The 24,039-nt window shown below is 41.5% G+C and overlaps 1 protein-coding gene and 1 long non-coding RNA gene across 2 annotated transcripts in view; one reads left to right on the top strand and one right to left on the bottom strand.

The window, feature by feature from the left end:
• Positions 1-2,015, bottom strand: part of anos1 (anosmin 1) — a 116,019-nt gene extending 114,004 nt beyond the window's left edge. The window contains 1 exon segment of the mRNA NM_001113688.1: positions 1,628-2,015. Within this exon segment, the coding sequence (NP_001107160.1) occupies positions 1,628-1,849 (222 nt within the window). The 5' untranslated portion in view covers positions 1,850-2,015.
• Positions 2,016-3,805: 1,790 nt separating this feature from the next.
• On the top strand, positions 3,806-8,443 carry LOC116408676. Its single transcript, XR_004221143.1, has 2 exons — positions 3,806-3,989; positions 7,937-8,443. It is a non-coding gene; the product is annotated as an uncharacterized LOC116408676 (long non-coding RNA).
• The last annotated feature ends 15,596 nt before the right edge of the window (positions 8,444-24,039 follow it).

The raw sequence follows: 24,039 nt of genomic DNA, 5'->3' as shown, positions 1-24,039 counted from the left end.
GGTTAAAAATATCAGGTAATTAACGAGATTTGCAAAGCAACAATGCCACCCGTTTCCTATGTAATGTTCTGCTCAGTGCATTCTAATGCTGGTTGATCCATGATGTCCCCAAAGTTAATCCCTATCTTCTTTACTGCAATTTTCCCTCACTTTTATGACTTCACCAAGCTGCAGCACACCACAATTATGGCATTTGTCACTGTAAAAAACACAACAGGTGTCACACTTCCACAAAAATATTTCTGCCACCCCACTGTGATGTATGTGAAAAAGTGACCTAAGTTCTGTAATACTGTACATAAGTGGTATAAATAGCAGGAGATGTTTAACCCCTTACGTGCCTGGCTAGTAAGCCTACCAATGAACTATATTGTCACACATTTTGGGAATATTAAATTATATTGAGCTTTGGGTGAATTTACTGCCTTATATACTAAAGCTGGAAAAATAAGACTTTTTCCCAGGTGAAGTAATGTTTTATCACTTTAAACATAAAACCACATATAGTGTTTCTGAATATCCCTCTAGCTACTGGCACATAGGGCAATGAAATCACTGGTCACTAACGTATGAAACTTTGGGTTATTCAGAAGATCTTGGAATAAGAGTGTAAGCTCTATGGGATAGCATGATGGCTCAGTGGTTAGCATTCAACTATGACCTGGGTATGATCCACAAAGGGTTTGTTCTCCCTGTGTCTGTATAGATCACCCCCCCCTCAAAACCATACAGGCAGGTTAACAAACTCCTGATAACACTGGTCCTAATGTTTAAACATGATAAGGACTTTAGATTATAAAGTCCACTGGGATAATGACTGATGTAGATCATGTAAAATCCTGTCTAAATGTGTTTGTACTACATATATAAAGCAGATAAAAAAGGATAGGGAGCATTCCATGTAAGTTACAATAAGTATATATTACGGTATGCAGCTTGGACATATTTTAGAGATAGTGTCCCATAGTGCAGAGCTGCTACTCATCACTGGGTGTTTAATTCTAGGAGGAAAAGGGGTAAAAATGAGAACTCACAGGGCTATCTAATGACTGAAAGTTGAAATGGTAAGATATTTGTATATTTCTCTTAAATCAGTATTAAAAAGAATGCCTAGGTGTAAATGATTACTGGAGATCACAGTAGAATGGCACTGGAGTGCAGAGCGCAAGTTCATATAAGTGCAAGCCTGGCTGATCAATATGGAGTGGGCACTACTGCCTTTCTGCCCTATATGGGAATTATGGGGGATGACACTTCTTATCAGGGGACCTTGAATCAAATCCCTGATAAGATGTTGCTGTGGTCATGGAGTAGTTACTGATAACCATGCTGCAATACAGAAACACAGATCAGTAGGGAGCCCAGTGGTGCCCATCTCCTGGCTACAAGTCTTCAGTGCCCTAACAGGAATGGGCAACTGTAACCCACCAAAGTGCTGTTTAATCTCCATTAACTGGACCCTCCAGGGAAGGTTGTAGTTCACTAACAGCAGAATGCTGTTCCATGCTATGTATTTACATGTGCAGGATGGGGTCCCTCCAGCTATCAGCTCTAGCCCTATAACAGCTAAATGATATGAGGTTACCCTGGAGTCGAACCTAGAGCATTGCGATGCCCAGGGCTGTACCTGGAAGTGCTTGAAGTAGGCAGAGATGCGGGTGATGTGCAAGCTGAGGCACCTGGATGTGCATCTGGCTCTGTAGATACTCTGCGCCGACAGCGACTCGTCCTGTTTGCGGGAAGATGCAGCAGCAGCAGTGGCAGTAGCAGCGCATCGGCTCCCCCACACCAAGGTAATCCACAAGATAAAGGTCAGCAGAGACCGGCAGCCTGGCTCCCTCAGCCACATGTTGGGCAGCAGATGAATGAAGATATGAATGGCCGGGCAATCCTGGGCTGGGCTGTCTGTGCCACAGTATAGGCTGCTGCGCTGGGGAAACTAAACAAGAAAGTTCAATCACCCAACTCTATTTGGTTTTAGCTCTAACACTCTCCCTCCTCCTCCTGCTGCTTCTGCTGCTCCCCTCACCACTCCTCTCCGGGCTGCTGAACCTTCTGAGGGTGGGACCGCCCTGACAGCGGCTCCCCTCATTGGTCGGGGGAAGGCGATGACTGACAGCAGCTTGGTGGGCAGCTGGAGCGCAACGTTAGCGGGGCTTGGGGCACTGAGAAGTCAGGAGGCACAAAGTCCCAACACAATAAATAGGAAGGACTTGGGGGGGGAATAGGGAACATATATGAGAGAGAAAGCTGCAGGGTGCCAGGTGGAGTGCAAACTGCATGACATATATTCCTGGTGAAAAGATGGAGCAATTTTAAAGAAGGCAATACATTCAACAGTTAATAAGAGAAGGTAGGAGAGTAGAGATTTAAGAATGCACTAAAATAGTCACACACAAGGAGGCAGATTTATTAAAGGGAGCAATTCCTATTTTCCCCTTTTTTAATGTGCACCAGGTCTGGACTTATTTAATATAGGCCCTGGCATTACAAATACACAGAAGCCGGAACATCCCCTATCAGCCCACTACAGACTGTCTATGGCATCTTACAGCAGCCCCCCCCCCCCCCCCCCCCTGGCATTTGCCAGAATTCATAGATTGCCAGTCCTGGCATGATATGCACCTAATAAATGGTATTATTTAGAAAAGAGAAACAACCTACAAAGTACAGTATTTAGTGCAGTTACCTGTGTGGGGCCATGTATCACAGAGAAAGAGAGTGTGTGTATATGAGAGAGATAAAGAAAAAGATGCCATGTGGCTAGTAGTTTCTGTTGTCTTGCTATTTAAAGTGCCAATGTAGCACCACCATAGACCTGCTAAATAAGCACCTGGTTGCTATGACCAGTAGACATTGCAGAGCTGGAGCTATGGTACCCACAAGGCACTCTGACCCACCACCCCACACTCACCCCAAACTATCACTTTGTCTGGTTGAGTTTGGCAGAAGCTGAGCAGTTGGCACAGAAAGGGAGAGATAAGGGACTGGGACATAAGCTTCTCCGATAATGTGTGGTGCCCTGAGGAATTGCATGGGCCCAGGGACACTGTGGCTATTGCATAAGCATTTATTGCCCAGAAGTACCCACGGAATGTCGAGGTGAACATCTAGCTGTACCTGCCACACTGCTGCTAGAAGCCCAAACGGCCTGCTAATGACAACAAAGCTGCAGAAATCTATATTCATAGAAAAATGAGGATTAGTAAACGCGGTAGCACTGTACCACAGGAACAAATCCTCTTACTGAGTGTAATGTGTCTGTGTGGCACTGTGGAAAACGTGCTGCTGTAGGGCATGTTTATTATGGACATACAGAGGGCACAGCTGTGGGCCCATGTTGTTTGCACATTTTTTGACTCTGCACCTTGGATACAATTCAACTTTTGCCTGAGGTGCACATCTTCCCCCTCAAAGATCACTATTATTACTGCTTGCCCCGAAGCAGAGGCTAATTATAGGGCCCCATATTGCTCATGGAGCTGAGTGCAGGCTTACAGGAGGGTCTTCTACCCCCCCAAGTGCGGCCCCACCTGGTCACTAAACCAGCAACCAATGCTGTGCAACCTCTCAGTGTGCCACTGTGCATTCTACAGGTTTAGAAATAAAAGAGGGTAACATTTCCATGCTAGTATACTTTTATTTACTTGGTGAATATTCAGAGGGCCTATTTCTATAAGACATATTATTGTCACTTGCAGTACCACATGTCACCTGTTGTCAGTGGCAAATAGCAGACAACAGTATAACACAAAACGCCATGAATTTTAAATGACACTTATAGTTCCTCCTCTTTTATCCACAGGATGAGCCAAACTACCTATCAGCACTGGAAGCAAAATTTGGATGTAAAACATGATAATGTCTACCACAGACCTGGTTTTAAAATTTAGCGGTAACACAACTTTCCCTTTTTGTTTCTACCATGGGCTGAAAATTCTCTGACCAATTTTTTACGTAATTGATGCACCAGCTACTTATAGCTACAGGTAAGAGACCTGTTATCCAGAATGCTCGGGACCTGGGGTTTTCTTTCCGTAATTTGGATCTCCATACCTTAATTCTTCTAAAAAATGAACATATAGATATTAATTAAAACACAATAGGATTGTTTTGCCTCCAATAAGGATTAATTATAACTTAGTTGGGATCAAGTACAAGGTACTGTTTTATTATTACAGAAAAAAAATCATTTTTAAAAATTAGAATTATTTGATTTTAATGGAATCTATGGAAGATGGCCTTCTCATAATTTGTAGCTTTATGTTTCTGGATAATGGATCCCATGCCTGTAGATGATGTAGCAACTTGGCTACTGCTATTGTTACTCCCTAGGCCATAGCATGACTGCTGATATGTATTTGGCACACACAAGCATACTATATATAAGGATGTATTTCTGTTATTAACCAGTTAAATATATATGAGGTGGAAAATGTACAAATACCCACTAGAATATAAATATTGATATTATCTAGAGACAGATGTGCTGCTCATTCATTAGGATATGATATCAGCTACATACATATAAAGTGAAATTACCATCACTCTGCTGTGTTAATACATTGATCTGTATGATGAACATAACCCTTGCAATACAGTGCTGATTACCCCAGTGGTCCAACACAGGAGAAAGCTAAATTGGATATTGAAATCCAATGAAAAAAACCTTATGGTCAGTATAGGTTGCCTTGAATATAATCTTAGACAATTACCCACCAATTTCTGCTTTTCTTTCTTTGCACCATTAGGAGAGGAAATACAGTTGAAGACGTGACCTTGGAGCACATTGATTAGCTGCCTTTTCCCCACTGCAACAAAGGTGGAATAGAGTATCAGTTTCTAGTCTGATATTTCACCTTTTCCTGTAGCTTACAGTATATTTAATGTTTAAATGCACATATTTATAATTTAGAAGCATAGAGCTTCTAGCTATAGATTTAAGCAAAACAACACAGATTGGTAGTGTGTATGCTTACTGACTCTTGTATTGTGCTTTACATGGTAAATATAAAGGATTATCCATTACACAGAGCAGAATATAATGCATATGGCTACCGGGCAGCAGTGATTAGTTTGTTCCCAGAATCATTTGTAACAAGCTATTTAAGTAAATTCTGGTATTTAAAGAGATACTGACACCAGAAATGAAACCTTTTTTACATCTATCATAACATTGTCTTTGCACGAGCTTTATAAAAAAAATTTTTCCATTCCTTATCTGATCCCCCATGTTCCTCTATGAGGGGGCGGCCATATTTGTGCAGCAGTAGGCCGTTAGCAATAGAAGCTATAACTGACAGGTTGTAAAGGGACAGTCAGGTTGGCAAAACAGTCAGGTTTAGGAACTTCAAGTACCAATTACTTACAAAACCAGCCCTAACAGTGAAAAAAGATCAACATGACCTATAGGTAACTTTTTATGTAGATTCATAATTTGAAAAGTCGTTTTTTCGGGTCAGTATCACTTTAAGGCTTGTTCTATCTAATCCCCAAAGCTAATATCTTACAAAAATAAAACCGAATACAGGAAAGGAATGCATTACCCAAAAACCCGTTATCCAGAAAGCTCCAAATTACAGGAAGGCTATCTCACATAGACTCAATTTTAATCAAATAATTCATATTTTTAAAAAAATGAGTCCCTTTTTCTCTGTATTATTAAAACAGTACCTTGTACTTGATCCCAAATAAGATATAATTAATTCTTACTGGTGGCAAAACAATTGGGTTTATTGAATGTTTAAATGATTTATTTAGGAGGTTTAAGGTATGGAGACCCAGATTATGGAAAGATCCATATCTGGAAAACCCCAGATCCCATACCTGTAAAGGTTTAACGTACAGTAAGTTGCAATAGTGGTCAGGTGAGGAAAGGAGGACTGTGCCTGACAATGGAGGATAAGGGAAGATACTCCCCAGTAAGGCAGCCCTGCTCTGTAAGTGAAGCAAAGTGCCCAAAAGTTCTGGTGCAGTGTTAGTTCCTCTTTAAATTCATTTAAAGGCATAGCTCAGTGATCCCAACCCCTTAAATGTTGCTCCCAGTGGCCCCAAAGCAAGTGCTTATTTTTGAATTTGTGGCATGGAGGCAAGTTTTAGTTGCATAAAAATCCAGCCAAAAAGAGTCTTCTGTAGGCTGCCAGTCCACATAGGGACTACCAAATAACCAATCATAACTCATATTTGGCACCCCCAGATCTTTTTTTATGCTTGTGTTGCTCCCCAACACTTTTTCTATTGGAATGTGGCTCATGGGTATAAAAGGTTGGGGACTCCTGGTGTAACTAATGAACCGTTACATCTGTCTGGCATAACCCTTGCGCTGTCTGTAGTCTTCCATAGAACAAGACCAGACAGTTATTAAAAAAAGAATGCAGGGGTCTGTTGATGATTATGTATCATCTTTCTTCCAAACCGAGATATATATTACTCCCATTCATAACTAAGAATGCAAATTTGCAAAAAACAAAGGTGTGTTACCTTGCACCTGTCTCTGTTAGGGGAATGGGACACAAGGCTGTTAGCTGGGTGCATGCATTTAAGAAGCTCAAGCTTTAAACTACCTGAAACAGCCCCCCACCATAAGCCAACATTGCAATTGTGCTTGTCAGGCAATTTCAGTGTTGGCCTAGGGGGCGGTGTTTCATTCACTTTAAGCTTATCTGCAGTTGTGGTCCATGGTGGTAATGGACTTTGGGGGTTTTAACACTGTCATGGGAAAACATGTTTTTTTTCAAAACACATCAGTTAATAGAGCTTCTCCAGGAGAATCCTGCATTGAAATCCATTTTTCAAAAACACAAACAGACTTTTTTATATTTAATTTTGAAATTTTACATGGGGCTAGCCATATTCTTCATTTCCCAGGGTGACACAGCCATGTGACCTGTGCTCTCATAAACTTCAGTCACACTTTACTTTAGTTGGGGTGATATCACCCCTCTCCCAGCAGCCGATCAGCAGAACAATGGGAAGGGAGCAAGATAGCAGCTCCCAGTAGGTATCAGAATAGCTCTCAATTGTAAGAAATCCAAGTGCAGCTTGGGACTCCTCCAGTTACATGGGAGTAGGAGAAACAATAGTTTACCTGAAAGCAGTTCTAATATGTAGCGCTGGCTCCTTCTGAAAGCTCAGACTCAAGCACAATGCACTGAGATTGTTGGTACAAGAATAAAATTTTAAATGGGAGAGTGAATTATTTGCTATGTAAATAATGTATCCCTTCAAGTTTCCCCAGCAATAAGCAGACCCTTGTTGCACCACAGGCAGTATTACATGGCTATTTTCTCTCATTTCAGCCAATAGAAAAAAAACAGATTGACCATGCATTTGCTAATTTGAACTGTTCTTCTTTTCTTAATACTAAATAATCAGCTTAATGCTAACATGGAATCTATAGGAAGCCTTTGGCCACCTGAACCATCTAATGAAATTAAAATCATGACCACTAATGATCGCTTTGACTCTTAGCAGTCAAGGGGTTAAAACAAAACGCATATCCCTTATAGCTGCAGGTTCTGTCCTGCAATCTCCAGTAGAATGAACCTGCCATGAAAATCTTCTGGAAAAACCAGCAACCGTGCAGCATTTTTAAAGGAATTAAGTGTAATCATCTTACATCCAAGGAATATTTTAGAGTTTCAATAAATGTAAAAAAAAAAGACTATTTTAAGGCCAAACAGACTTGGCAGATTTGCCATTGTACATCTTTCCTCTGCCATAATCGTCAGTCTTGTTGTGTGCTTAACCAAAATGAGGAATATTAAAATGTTTACAATCTGGGTATCCCCCTGAAAGCAATTGCTCCTGCAGTGTAGATGCAAGCATTAGCAGCATTAAATGGGATAATCATTAGAATCCCCTGGCTCAGGCCTGCCTGCTATCTGCCGGATTAACTACTTGCTTTTTAATTTGTTTGCTTTTTTTCCCATTATAGGGGACCCTGCCTGGATGATAAGAGCAGAGATCCACGTTGCTTCTGATTATGAGATCAGCCGCCCAATCAATGAGATGAGGTTTCCTCGACGCACTTGTTTTTGTCAGATGTAGTGAAATGATATGGGTGAACGTGCAGGCTCAATGTAGCTGTGGGTAGCATATGCCAGTCAGTGGTCTAGGGCCTTATAGAAGACCACCATTAGTCCCTTAAAGAAGGGCCCTTGTTTACCCTTATCTAGAGGTTTAGCACTAAATGAGTATTACTACACAGACTAATAACATAAGATATTAACTAACATTTGTATTACCAGGTATCCAACTAGCTGTTGTTAAACTATAGGTTTCAGCATTTTCTGGGAGCAAAAAAGTAAAGTGCAACAGATGGAGGGTTGGAAGCCAATGTACACTTTTTTTTACTTGTCACTGTAGATAGAAAGTGTTCCATTAAAAATCACTGTCTTCAATAGAAAGGTTATTGGATGTCCTAATAAAAATAACCCTAGTTTGTTGTGTGAATGTGATAGTGACCTTAGATTGCAAGCTCCACTGGGACTGGCTTGCCGGGACACCGGTAGAAAATCCAGTGGCTCCCAGTCCTCTTGGGCCCCATGTATGTAGCGCAGTGTGGAGCGTGCAGGGTCAGACTGGAGCATAGGGTCCCATCTGGGCTGTGACCTCCTCCCAATGTCCGCCCCATCCCCATGCTGCATCCCCTTAACCTCCTGGGGAGTGGGCTCAGGCAGGGGAGAGGGAAGTGGATGAAAGGGGGTGGCCTGGTCAGGGGAGCGGGGGAGCTGTGGCAGTCTGCACAAGGGAGCAGACTTGGGTCAGGGCCGGGGCCCACGGGGTTTTTTCCCATTGTCCCACTGACCCAGCCTGACCCTAGGAGCGTGGCCAGAATGCAGATATCCATAATTGACAGCTAAAATGATCTCCGCTGGAAAGGGGATGGTCTTGGGCGCTGCGCTAAAGGGGGCCCTTAGCTGGGGGATGGGTCTTTATTGTGGGTTTTCTGGTGGGCCCCCACCTCCCCAGTCTGGCACTGGGTGCGTAAACCAATGAGAAAGACGTTCAATGGAAAACGCTGCATAAATGTGTAAATGCTATAATAATAAAGCATTTATGGAAATGACCATATAAAATTTACTAAATACACCAGGGCTATACACATGCCATATGTATACGTGTGTGGGTGTGTGGATGAACACATAGATGTGCACACACATTCTGGCCTGAGGCAACCGGTCATTTGCCCACAAGGTTCCTTTCACTCAATAGCACATAGCACTCTTAGAGGAAATGACCATATATCCTCAAACATCCTGAGGTCTGCAATGTAATTACTAACCACTAAGTCCAGTTAGAACAAGTACCCTAATAAGTACCTATTTGCTTTGTATGCGAATGTCACATGTCACATGGGGTTACACAGTCTGTTGCTAATGTGTCCATATTTACTTATCAATTAAATAATCCAGCATGAGATATTCCAAAACAATTTATATTTTATACCTGAGCCAGGGCCTAAAATATACCCCTATATCTCATTGCATTACCCCGTTTTAAATGCACAAATCAGCACAATGATCACCATTAGGAATTTTAGAAAAAAAAACAAAGAATTGCTAAATCTTCTGACTAAATCCATGTAAAAGGCCAGTCTTGTACTCTGACGGTGTATATCATGTATTTACAGAAATCCCGCTAAGTAGCAGATTGTGAGAGATTGCATTCAGTCACATTCTGGCTGGCTGATGGGAATTTATATTTATATAAATTAAGTTTTCTTGTTTATTCAGCAGAAATTATATAGAAAATTGTTTAGGAAAAGGCATATGAAATTGGAGCTATCGCAGGAAATTTCGGCTTGAGTGCTTGGTCTAAAACTGCTTTTTTGTTTTCCCGTGCTTTTTCTCTTCCAAAATAAACTCGCTTGCATGCAGAAAGGCTACACCCTACCCATCAGAAGTGCAAGCTGTGCGTCTGTTTGTGGATGTAGCAAAAGCTGCATTATTTTTTCCATACGACATCATTTTGACTTTTTGTAAATCATTTGCCTGCATTACTGACTGGTCCCAGGGAAACACAATAGGAAATGCTTCATTTTCTTTTGTAGGATTAACCTAAGTGATAATTAAAATGTACTTAAAGTGGCTGTAAACCTTCCATAACAATACTTACACGTATGTTCCTGGACTACAGCTCCTACTCCAATATATTAAGTCATGAAGCATGCTGAAAGCTGGGGTCCGGCAATATTATGCTGTAAAACTAGAGGATCTTCCAATGAGAATTCCGTGTGCTCTCTGCACAATAGCTCACTGTCATTTGTCAAAACTGGAGGCAGTGAGGCTAATGCTGGAGAACAGAAGTGGTTAAAATGCCCCTGCCTGCCTGGCACCACTTCGGAATGAATGTAAGGTCTTGTACTGATTGTACATGGAGCAGCAGCAAATGGACTTTGGTGCCAAGATCTGCCTGCCACTGCTCCATGCAAATCCAAATACTGTGATTTTGTTCATTAATATCAGAGGCGGTGACAGGTTGTCCTACTGTTTTCCACTGGACGGTGCCCTGTGCAGGTTTAGACTTGTAATCTGTGGGTTCCGGCAAATGCCAGAGGGGCTGCTGTGAGATGCCATATACAGTCACTATTTATTGGGCTGTTTGGGTGAATTTGAAAATCCAGGGCTTATTTTGAACGCCAGTCCAGATCTGGCCCTGTGTGCCACAACCCTAAGGGCACAGGCACAAGGCATCTGGGACACGTTTGCTGTGCATTTGCCTTAGTGGCTAATGTAACACTCAGGATTCTGAGATAATGCTAGAATTTAAATTATTCAGTGCAGCTGGTCATTTTAAAAAGACAGGTTACATTGTTAAGGAAACAGTTGTTCCGTGAGACAGATAGTTTTAGTTATCCTTGCCAATGAAGCAAGTGCTAGAGCACTAACGACCCATGGATTGAGCCCTTGTACCTGTAGCAGTGGTTGGTGCAGATTACACTATTACTGGTGAAAGGTTGCACTGTATGTAACTGCCATAGACAGACAGTAAGTACATGGTTCCCAAGTGCTTGGCATTCCCAGATGGTCTCTAGCTTAGGTGTCTAAGTGATTATGCCAGAGGACACCGATGCCCACTAATACTCATATATAAAGTGCTGGTGTTGCATTGAGAAACGTTTTGTATTTCATTTGGTCAGTGCAATGAGTTGCACATTTGGGCATAAGCTGAGAATATGATAGGGAACAATGCGAAGGGCAAAGATTGCATGTCTTACACTGTGCAACTTGCCCTTCCATAAGACTGAGACAAACCAGACTCTTTACCTGGACAGTAAATATGTATGCAATGTGTCAAATTCATAATGTATAGTTATTTCACTTTGACTTTATTGGCATGTGCTATTCACGTAATGTAATTACAACAATTCATTTGTTTTCTGCTAGTGCATGAAATCACAGGTTTGCTTGGGGAGTATATTGGAATATCTATCTATGCAGATAATGCATGTACCCAAAAGTTAATATTTTATTCTTTTAAATATAGACACAGAGGCAGGGAGGTATATGAAACAGAAGGTTGTATCAACTGGAGTAGAACTGGAGTAGCTTCAAATCACTCTTAATCTTATACAGAAAAGGAAAACATGAAAGGCAAGAACAAAACAAGACAGAGAGGCAAGGAGTGAGGGCTCCTGGTACCTGAATGATCACTTGGGTATGGAGTCAGTAACAAATGCACTTTCAAGGCTTCTTAAAGGCCAAAATATATTTTGACTGATTTGATGTTTTGGTCGTATGTACAAACCTTTCTGAATATAAAATTGATTTGATGCAAGAAACCATAAATGATTGATCTGGGTTACAGCCATCACCAAACACATAAAGTTTGGACAGAGATTTAGCTAAAAGCTAAAAGGGAAAAGGCTAGTTTTTTCTCCCTTTTTATGCTTGCAGGAAGGATTTTTTAATGTCACATAGTGCCATCTTTTGGTGCTGTACAGAATGGCATGCTGCTCGCTTCCCTAATCACTCCAGTCATCTATTTCTTGGACTGTGTTTTAATCCTGCTGAAATTAAATGAACTTCAAAGTAGGTGGTCCTGTGTTATGCACCGATAAATGCCCTCTGAGTAAGCCTGAGTGAGACAGTAATTACTAAAGGCAACCCTGATGACTAATTATAAGACTGAAAGCTCCAGTGAGTAGGGCCCTACTTCCCTCCTGTATCAGTTAGTATATATATCACTATATTTTATATCAGTAGTATAAATATTTATCCATCTATTGCACAGGGCTGCACAATGTGTTAGTGCTTAATTTGTCTATGTGTTAATAATAGCAATACTCAATCTAGCACTTCCAAATGAATTTACAAAGATTAATGGATATTAAAGTTAGCGGTCACCAGAGAAATGTTACCCTCTGGTAGTGAAAGAGTCTGCTGTAACCTTAAGGGGCACATTTACTAACCCACGAATCCGAATTGGAAAAATTCCGATTGGAAAACGAACATTTTGCAACTTTTTCGTATTTTTGCGATTTTTTTCGGCACCTTTACGACTTTTCGGAAATTGTCGTGACTTTTTCCTTACCAATACGATTTGCGCGAAAAAACGCGAGTTTTTCGTAGCCATTACGATGCGCTCGTATCTTGTCGCGACTTTTTCGTATTGAGCGCTCGTAAGCGGCGGGCGAAACTTTCAGACTTAGCATGATTTTGGAAGTCTCCCATAGGACTCAATGGCACCCTGCAGCTCCAACCTGGCCCAAGAAAAGTCACCATACTGAAGCTTGAATGAATCCGAATCTTTCGTACTCGGCGCGAAGGCTACGAAGTAGTAACGCTACGAAAAAATCGCCAGATTTTGCGCAACATTCGTAATGGCAACGAAAAAGTCACGACACATTCGGCCCGTTCGTGGGTTAGTAAATGTGCCCCTTAGGGTACTTGCACATGGGGCATTTTCTGAGCTGCTGCCCTCCAGTGGAGAACAATGGCACTCAAATGTTTACTTCTGTTTTATAATGACAAGCACCCTTGCTAATGCACGTACATTTGTGATAGGTGGGTCTTCATGTAGAAACCCTTAACCCTTTCACTGCCAGCCGTTTTGGACAAAGCGGAACTTCTACTGCCAGACAGTTTTTGAACATTTTGCACTGTTTCACTTTAGGGGCCTTTCCTTGGGGGGACTTTTAGTTTACCCAGGAAAACTATATATTGTTTTTTTCAGGACAACCTAAGCTTTTAAAATATGGTAGAATTTTTGTGTAATTCCAATTCTGTAACAAGATATAGGCTTCTAAATGTCTAAAAAATGAAAAAAAAATCATATTTTCCATAATATAAACACATGCACCAGAAACAAAAATTAGTTTATGCATGGAATTACAACTGATTTGGAAAGTCCCATGTCTCCTGAACGTGCCAATACCAAATATATATAGTTTTATGTAGATTTCTCACTTGTATAGGTCAAAAACTCCCAGCAGTACACTACCAAATTTCCAAAGCACTGCTCCAGAAAGCTGCATACTTTAGATTTCAATGCCAAAATTTCCACTAACAGAAAGTTTATCCCAGAAAATTTTACATTTTTAGAAAGAAGAGATTCTGGGGAATCCAGAATAGGCACAACTGTCTGTCTACTCCAAACTATCAAGTCGCAATGCTTTCCTAAAGTTATTGGTTTTTATCAAAATTTGTGAATTTTTTTTAAAATCGCTTCAAAGCTTCCAGTCTATAGTATCTTAACTCCTAAAGGTCATAAAGTAACCAAATAAAACACCCTAAATATGAACACCAGGGGTCCACTGAACAGTTTGATGCCCAATATGTATAGGTTTGGCTAAGTATGTGGCATGTAGGGGCCCCAATGTGAACATACACCCATATGTACTGTCATTTCTGTCATTTCAGCTTCTGCAAAATCAACATTTACATCATTAGATGTGGGATAAACCTAGTAAAGAGTACATTCACCCCAGAAAGTCATATATTTTTGGAAAGTACACATTCCCCCGAATCTAAAATGGGTACCCATGTCTTTCTACTCCACAGTACCAAGCCATAAAGCTTTCCTAAAGTTGGCAATTTTGATAAAATTTCCAAAAATCCACTCAAAGCTTCCAGTTTTCAGCATCTTATCTCCCACATAGCATTAGGTACCAAGATAAAACACCCTAAATATGAACGCCAGAGGCCCACTGAACAGTTTGAGGCCCAATATGTATAGGTTTACCTAAGTATGTGGCATGTAGGGGACCCAATGAGAACATACCCCCATATGATCTATCATTTCTGTCATTTCAGCTTCTGCAAAATCAACACATTTACATCATTATATGTGGGATAAAGCTAGTAAAAAGTACATTCACCCCAGAAAATCATATATTTTTGGAAAGTACACATTCCCCCGAATCTAAAATGGGTACCCATGTCTTTCTACTCCAAAGTACCAAGCCATAAAGCTTTCCTAAGTTTGACGATTTTTATGGCATTTCCAAAAATCACCTCAAAACTTCCACTATACAGCATCTTATTTTCTACAGGTCATTAGATACCAAGATAAAACACCCTAAATATGAACCCCAGTGGTCTACTGAACAGTTTGATGCCCAATATGTATAGGTTTACCTAAGAATGTGGCATGTAGGGGCCCCAATGTGAACATATACCCATATGTACTGTTATTTCTGTCATTTCAGCTTCTGCAAAATCAACATTTACATCATTACATGCGGGATAAAGCTAGTAAAAAGTACATTCACCCCAGAAAGCCATATATTTTTGGAAAGTACACATTCCCCCGAATCTAAAATGGGTACCCATGTCTTTCTACTCCACAGTACCAAGCCATAAAGCTTTCCTAAGTTTGACGATTTTTATGGCATTTCCAAAAATCACCTCAAAACTTCCACTATGCAGCATCTTATTTTCTACAGGTTATTAGGTACAAAGACAAAACACCCTAAATATGAACCCCAGAGGCCTACTGAACAGTTTGATGCCCAATATGTATAGGTTTACCTAAGTATGTGGCATGTAGGGGCCCCAATGTGAACATATACCAATATGTACTGTAATTTCTGTCATTTCAGCTTCTGCAAAATCAACATTTACATCATTACATGTGGGATAAAGCTAGTAAAAATTACATTCACCCCAGAAAGTCATATATTTTTGGAAAGTACGCATTCCCCCGAATCTAAAATGGGTACCCATGTCTTTCTATTCCACAGTACCAAGCCATAAAGCTTTCCTAAGTTTGACGATTTTTATGGCATTTCCAAAAATCACCTCAAAACTTCCACTATGCAGCATCTTATTTTCTACAGGTTATTAGGTACAAAGACAAAACACCCTAAATATGAACCCCAGAGGCCTACTGAACAGTTTGATGCCCAATATGTATAGGTTTACCTAAGTATGTGGCATGTAGGGGCCCCAATGTGAACATATACCCATATGTACTGTAATTTCTGTCATTTCAGCTTCTGCAAAATCAACATTTACATCATTATATGTGGGATAAAGCTAGTAAAAAGTACATTCACCCCAGAAAGCCATATATTTTTGGAAAGTACACATTCCCCCGAATCTAAAATGGGTACCCATGTCTTTCTACTCCAAAGTACCAAGCCGCAAAGCTTTCCTAAAGTTGGCAATTTTGATAACATTTCCAAAAATCCACTCAAAGCTTCCAGTTTCCAGCACCTTATTTCCCACATAGAATTAGGTACCAAGATAAAACACCCTAAATATGAAAGCCAGGGGCCTACTGAAGAGTTTGAGGCCCAATATGTATAGGTTTACCCAAGTATGTGGCATGTAGGGGCCCCAATGAGAACATACCCCCATATGATCTATCATTTCTGTCATTTCAGCTTCTGCAAAATCAATACATTTACATCATTATATGTGGGATAATGCTAGTAAAAAGTACATTCACTCCAGAAAGTCATATATTTTTGGAAAGTACACATCCCCCCGAATCTAAAATGGGTACCCATGTCTTTCTACTCCAAAGTACCAAGCCATAAAGCTTTCCTAAGTTTGATGATTTTTATGGCATTTCCAAAAATCACCTCAAAACGTCCACTATACAGCATCTTATTTTCTACAGGTCATTAGGTACCAAAATAAAACACCCTAAATATGAACCCCAGAGGTCTACTGAACAGTTTGATGCCCACTGTACATAGGTTTATCAAAGCACATGGCACTTAGAGACCCCCAAATATACCTTGTGTACACTAATTTCATGGCTTATCTTTACCTAATTCATAAACACATGGCAGTTTTATTAGGGGTGGAAGCTGCAGAAATGTAGGGTGACCCCTAAAAACCCTATATTTTTGGAAAGTACACATTCTGACAAATCCAACAAGGGAAAAGAGTCCTTTCTACACCAAAGTACCAATCTGCAAAGCTTTCCTAAAGCTAGTGGTTTTTATGACATTTCAGAAAATCACATAAAAATATTGCAGTTTGCCACATTTATCTCACACAATTTCTTGCATACAATGGCAAATCACCCCAAATAGGAACACCTAAGGTCTACTGAACAGTTTGATGCCCAATATGCATAGATATACCAAAGTCTGCGGTATGTACTGACCCCAAAATTAAAATAGCGCATAAGGATTTCTCGCCTGCCAGCTCAGTTTTTGCACACAGAGCCCCCTGACAGCCTATTATATGCAGTAAGACCCCCCAAACTACACAGGGACCCCCAGAAAACCATATATTTTTGGAAAGTACACATTCTGACAAATCCAACAAGGGTAAAGAGTCCTTTCTACACCAAAGTACCCATCTGCAAAACTTTCCTAAAGTTAGTGGTTTTTATGACATTTGAGAAAATCGCATAAAATGTTGCAGTTTGCCGCATTTATCTCGCACAATTTCTTGCGTACAAAGGCAACACACCCCAAATAGGAACACCAGAGGCCTACTGAACAGTTTGATGCCCAATATGCATAGATATACCAAAGTCTGCGGTATGTACTGACCCCAAAATGAAAATAGCGCATAAGGATTTCTCGCCTGCCAGCTCAGTTTTTGCACACAGAGCCCCCTGACAACCTATTATATGCAGTAAGACCCCCAAACTACACAGGGACCCCCAGAAAACCATATATTTTTGGAAAGTACACATTCTGACAAATCCAACAAGGGTAAAGAGTCCTTTCTACACCAAATTACCAATCTGCAAAGCTTTCCTAAAGTTAGTGGTTTTTATGACATTTGAGAAAATCGCATAAAAATGTTGCAGTTTGCCGCATTTTTCTCACACAATTTCTTGCGTACAAAGGCAACACACCCCAAATAGGAACACCAGAGGCCTACTGAACAGTTTGATGCCCAATATGCATAGATATATCAAAGTCTGCGGTATGTACTGACCCCAAAATGAAAATAGCGCATAAGGATTTCTCGCCTGTCAGCTCAGTTTTTGCACACAGAGCCCCCTGACAGCCTATTATATGCAGTAAGACCCCCAAACTACACAGGGACCCCCAGAAAACCATATATTTTTGGAAAGTACACATTCTGACAAATCCAACAAGGGTAAAGAGTCCTTTCTACACCAAAGTACCCATCTGCAAAACTTTCCTAAAGTTAGTGGTTTTTATGACATTTGAGAAAATCGCATAAAATGTTGCAGTTTGCCGCATTTATCTCGCACAATTTCTTGCGTACAAAGGCAACACACCCCAAATAGGAACACCAGAGGCCTACTGAACAGTTTGATGCCCAATATGCATAGATATATCAAAGTCTGCGGTATGTACTGACCCCAAAATTAAAATAGCGCATAAGGATTTCTCGCCTGTCAGCTCAGTTTTTGCACACAGAGCCCCCTGACAGCGTATTATGTGTAACACCCCCAAACTACACAGGGACCCCCAGAAACCCATATATTTTTGGAAAGTACACATTCTGAGGAATTCAAAATAAGTAAAGTTATTTTTCTACACCAAAGTACCGCATGGCAAAGCTACGCTAAAAACAGATTAGGAACACTTCTAGAGGGATAAAAATGCAACAAAACCACAAAAATTGTGTAAATCGATGACACAACAAAATAAGTCACATGACAGTGTAATTAGTGGTTAGAATAATAGATCCAATAGTCAGGCTGTCAAAATAAAATTTTTAGGGAAAAAAACTAAAGACAAAGGGGTAAAAAAAAAGTAAAAAAAAAAAAAAAATTTGTATACACAAAAAATTGTGTATACATGTGTGCACACATCTAAAATTTATCTGATAGTGTGTAAGTGTGTATATAAGTGTGCTAAAGTGTGCTAGAGTGTGCAAAATCGGACAAAAAAAAAAAAAAAAAAGTATGCTAAATTGTGTGTAGATGTGTGTGTAAATGTGTGTAAATGCCTGTAAATGTGTGTAAGTGTGTGTATAAGGTAAATAAAGAGCACTTACCAGCAGAAGGTCTCAGGGATCACAGGCAGGCAGCCCCTCTGCAGTCCTCGCAGCACAGGAAGTGCGGGGGCGGAGCTAGCAGGAGCAGAGAGCAGAGGCACAGACAGTACAAGCAGCAGACAGCGTGCGATCGGTCTGCTGCTTGTAGCTAGGTCCAGCGATGCGATCGCATCGCTGGACCAACTTGCCAGCCCCCTTGGCTCCTTGCCGAGGGGGTTGGGGGCACAGCTGACTCTCTGCACCGGCGGCTTTTGCCGCTGGTGCAGAGAGAATTACACTAGTACCAAAAACGTAGGTACTACGTCGGTGGCATACAACTGCTTTTTTTAAAACGACGTAGTACCTACGTCTTTGGCAGGGAAAGGGTTAAAAGCATTATGTATACAATACCAACATATTAGGCCTAAATTAGAGTCTTGTGGGGGGGAATGCAACATTCATAGAGATCATAAATAAGGCCTGTTTGTTATAAACATTTACGTATACAACCAAACTGGATATTATTAGGGATATTATAGGTCCACGGCCATATAAAAGCACAAGGCCGAAGGCTTTATACAGGTCATGGAACTCCATGTGACTTATAATATCCACATATTTTACAATAGGGGGTACATTATTTATTATCACGCACGTTCACAATTTGTTAGTTCAGTCAGTCATGTGACAGAATGACATCACTGAGCAGCGATTATAACTTATAATATCACTAAGCATAATTTATAGGGATATAATTTACAGGATATTTAGGGCACTTGTATATACAGTATATATACACAGACAAAAGTTAGCTACCATTTTAGATTGTAAGCTCCTTTTCGCAGGGCCCTCTTTACCTATTGTATCAATTATTGGTTGCTTTGTATGTTAATCTGATGGTTAAATGTATACACTCATTTATTGTACAGCATTGTGAATTATGTAAGCACTTTATAAATATGTGATAATTAGATTCAATATATAATATAGGTTCTGAATGTATAGCTAAAGGGAGAGCAATACGTCATGTTAGTGCTAGGCAGGATTGGGGGCTGAGGGTTAGTGCCAGAACAGAAGTGGGATACAGATAAGCATTTTTATTGCGGGCAGAGCTAAAGTAAATAGTGACAGCAGGGTATGGAAACATCACCCCTCAGCACAGACAAACATGGGGGCACCTCTAGGCCCAGCATACACTCTGTTTCACTGAAGCCATAAAGAGCACCACTTTAGTGACACTGGGAAAGCACTATGAATGTGTATTGACATGGAGGAACATGAGCCTCTGAAACATCTAAGGGCTGTTTTTATATCTACAGTCATACATATTCTATCTACAGAAGCTCATATCTTTACTGCTAAAGGGCTGTAGTGGCCTTGGGCTGGTACAGAAGCTGGTGTTGCTGTCCAGTTTTGAACAACACAATCTGGTTTTTACATGGGCTGTTCAGGTCATAACTCCCTTTCTGATTATCTATCTGTGAAACCCAGACAAAACTCTTGCATTAGGACCTGAGATTTTGGCCAATCCCTGCCTGATGTGCCCAGGTCTGATGTCTTAACGCCACCCTAAACTTCATCGACCTGCTCTAAATGTCACCTGTCCCACCCTCTGATGTCATCTGTCCTGGCCTGCACCAGGAAAAGGTGCCAACCTCAGAGGTGGCCACACATGGGCCAAAAAAGGCTGCCAATTCAGTCCATCCAGACTGAGTTGGAAGTATATGTATTGGGCCCTCAGATGGGCCTGTCTGACTAATATCTGAGCAAAAATCTGTCCAATATTGACAGGTTTAAAAATCTTATTGCGGCAAGTACCGCGTTGTTGATGTTGCCCCGACCACCTGTATTTACTGTCATTGTGATCTGAAAATTTGGACAAATTGTCAAATATTGGGATCAATCTGGTATCACGCACCCTAAGGTGGGCATATTGGGGAAAGCTTTACATAAGCTCAGAGCATTATGTAGCACCCATTACTGTGCCCTGAACCTCCCTGCAGCAGTTAGCAGAGATGCTGCTACAACGAGTCAAATAACCTGCCTCAAGCAGCAGTGCCTCGCAGGTTACCACGGGCAGAAAAAAAGCCACTCTTGGTAACTTTAAGAGGTGAAATTTCATTTTTAAAGCAGAGAGAGCACATTTGTGATGTGTCACCCCCGCTTCAGCATTGGAAAGTTAAGCACAGGGAAGGGAGCAGTATCACTTTGCCACATCAGGGAAGCACAGGGGCCTGAAATGCCTATAAATCAAATAGTTTTATTCCCCAGAAAGGGAAATAAAATCTGCAGCTGTGGGGATCCTATAGAGAGATCCCAGAGTGTATACGCGTAACTGCGACATGCAAAGAGAAGCTTATTTTACTTTCACTGCACCTGTCTGCCCTGCCATCTCCAATCAATAGCTGGGCTCCAAAATGCAAGCACTTTAGAGCTAGCTTTACTACCTGGTTTACATTAATTAAAGGTCTTACTTAAGGCTGATGTCAGACAAGGCATCTGGCGTATAATTTCATCAAGCGGAAAAGCAATTGCTGAAAATACCGCCATCTGCCTCCTACCTATGCCTGCACTGGAATGAATGAGATACGCTCCGGTGCAGGCACATGTAGCCGAAATACGCATAAAAAAACGCGAGAGTTTTTATGTGTATTTTAGCAAAGCCCATTTGAAACCAATTCTCACAAAGACACTAGGGGGCACATTCATCAAATCACGAGTTTGAATCCCGAAATGGGTAAAATTCGGATTGGATACGATAATTTCTGATCATCGCAAATATCACAAAAATGCTTACGAAAAAATCGGAATAGTCACGATAATATCGTATTGGCGCTACGAAAGTCACAAAATTTTCGTATCCAACTATCGTAAACAGCGGGAAAACCTTTCTGACTTTGATCCTTCAGTGCATGATTTTGGAAGCCTCCCATAGGACTCAATGGCACTCTGCAGCTCTTACCTGGCCCAAGGAAAGTCTCCCATAGGGCTCAATGGCACTCTGCAGCTCCAACCTGGCCCAAGGAAAGCCTCCCATAGGGCTCAATGGCACTCTGCAGCTCCAACCTGGCCCAAGGAAAGTCTCCCATAGGGCTCAATGGCACTCTGCAGCTCCAACCCGGCCCAAGGAAAGTCTCCCATAGGGCTCAATGGCACTCTGCAGCTCCAACCCGGCCCAAGGATAGTCTCCCATAGGGCTCAATGGCACTCTGCAGCTCCAACCCGGCCCAAGGAAAGTCTCCCATAGGGCTCAATGGCACTCTGTAACTCCAACCTGGCCCAAGGAAAGTCTCCCATAGGGCTCAATGGCACTCTGCAGCTCCAACCTGGCCTAAGGAATGTCTCCCATAGGACTCAATGGCACTCTGCAGCTCCAACCTGGCCCAAGGAAAGTCTCCCATAGGGCTCAATGGCACTCTGCAGCTCCAACCTGGCCCAAGGAAAGTCTCCCATAGGGCTCAATGGCACTCTGCAGCTCCAACCCGGCCCAAGGAAAGTCTCCCATAGGGCTCAATGGCACTCTGCAGCTCCAACCTGGCCCAAGGAAAGTCTCCCATAGGGCTCAATGGCTCTCTGCAGCTCCAACCCGGCCCAAGGAAAGTCTCCCATAGGGCTCAATGGCACTCTGCAGCTCCAACCCGGCCCAAGGAAAGTCTCCCATAGGGCTCAATGGCACTCTGCAGCTCCAACCCGGCTCAAGGAAAGTCTCCCATAGGGCTCAATGGCACTCTGCAGCTCCAACCCGGCCCAAGGAAAGTCTCCCATAGGGCTCAATGGCACTCTGCAGCTCCAACCCGGCCCAAGGAAAGCCTCCCATAGGGCTCAATGGCACTCTGCAGCTCCAACCTGGCCCAAGGAAAGTCTCCCATAGGGCTCAATGGCACTCTGCAGCTCCAACCCGGCCCAAGGAAAGTCTCCCATAGGGCTCAATGGCACTCTGCAGCTCCAACCCGGCCCAAGGAAAGTCTCCCATAGGGCTCAATGGCACTCTGCAGCTCCAACCCGGCCCAAGGAAAGCCTCCCATAGGGCTCAATGGCACTCTGCAGCTCCAACCCGGCCCAAGGAAAGTCACAATACTGAAGCTTGAATGAATCCGAAACTTTCGTACTCAGCACGACAATACGATTTTGTCGCAAAGTACGAAAAAGTCGCACAAGGTACAAAATTATTGCAGAAAATACGCTCAGTAAGAAAAACTCAGATTCGGACAGATCGTGCATTAATAAATGTGCCCCTAGATATGACTAGTGGTGAGCGAATCTGTCCCATTTTGCTTCAACCAAAAAAACTGGCAAAATGCGGGCACCGTACAACTTTTTACCCGCCTGATCAACTCTTTTTGAAATGACTGCAACTTTTTTTGATGTGACTTATGTGATGCAACTATGAAGCTCCAAATCTTCGTAGCAGTTTTAAAGAAAAAATCACCAGTGGTGAAATGCAGAATTTCACAGCCAGTCCACGCCTTGCGAAAAAATGAATCCATCACTAGCTATGACCCATCAAACCCATGAAAGAGAAAGTGGGGTAGAACATTTCATTTAATGCATTTCTGTTATAGTTTCAAAAGTGAAGCAAAGGTCAGTACATCCAGAAGCTCGTCTATCTCCCCATCAGAACCTCAGCCCATGATCCTGATCACTGTAGACTTTTATTTTGTCTATGGCCTGAGAGTAACTGATTGTGGCTGTGGTTTGAATAATAAGAAGAGGTAGAACGAGGGACTCCTTGCCTTGGAATATCTGTTTGCAATTAAGCGGTTTAAAGAATTTAAATTCACTGGAATACTGGGTAATTACGGATTATTCTCAAAATAAATATAGTGACCCCCTCCTCCCTCCATGTTTTAAGTGAAGGTGCTTAAAGGGGAACTCTGGCTGAGCCCCACAAAACACAGAAATCCCTAATATAACGATCACTGTAATCTGTTCCTTCAAAAAGTATGATGATGAAGTAAATACCATTTTCATATGCTGAAATCCAGCTGTAAAACAGTTCTTCTCCTTCTGCATCATTTGAAATCCTGGCAGGGGAGGAGGGACTAAAACATTGATGTTACAAATTGTAACAATTTCTCCACAACTTACATACATGCAGGAACTATATAACCCACAGTGCATTGCACTGTAATGTTTTTTTCCTTATTGACATCAATTGTGCAGGGGATTGTGGGGTTTGGAAGATGCAGGCGGAGGACAGTCGACTACTGTTATAGTCCTTAAGTAGTCAGCCAGATCAGCAGGAGAACAGGGGGCCAGGATTTAGTACCTGTTCCATCCCATATTATTGCATTGTAAATCATGAAAAGTATTCTTTTACTGGTGCATATTGCAAAGTTGCTTGAAATCATGTTTACTTTTCAAAAAGCTTAAATTGTGTTTGGGTGGAGTTCCCCTTCAAATAAACACACATGCATTATATATACATAAACAGATTTTATATATTCCACACGCATATCTAAAATATTTGTTTTTTTGTGGCAAGCCCTATATAATGCATTATTGAAGTGTAAGCACATCTGCCGATGTTTATTTGATTAGCCACCGCAAATTCAAGATTTGTCATGTAACAGCAGCATTTTTTGTTATTTGTTAACATACAATGCAACTTGTTTTCTCCATTGACCCCCTGCTAACGACTTTTTAACAAAAAACAAAACAAAACACAGGT

Source organism: Xenopus tropicalis, chromosome 2, assembly GCF_000004195.4.
Source record: "Xenopus tropicalis strain Nigerian chromosome 2, UCB_Xtro_10.0, whole genome shotgun sequence".
Taxonomy (NCBI): Eukaryota; Metazoa; Chordata; class Amphibia; order Anura; family Pipidae; genus Xenopus; species Xenopus tropicalis.
This window is presented reverse-complemented; position numbering and strand designations above follow the sequence as displayed.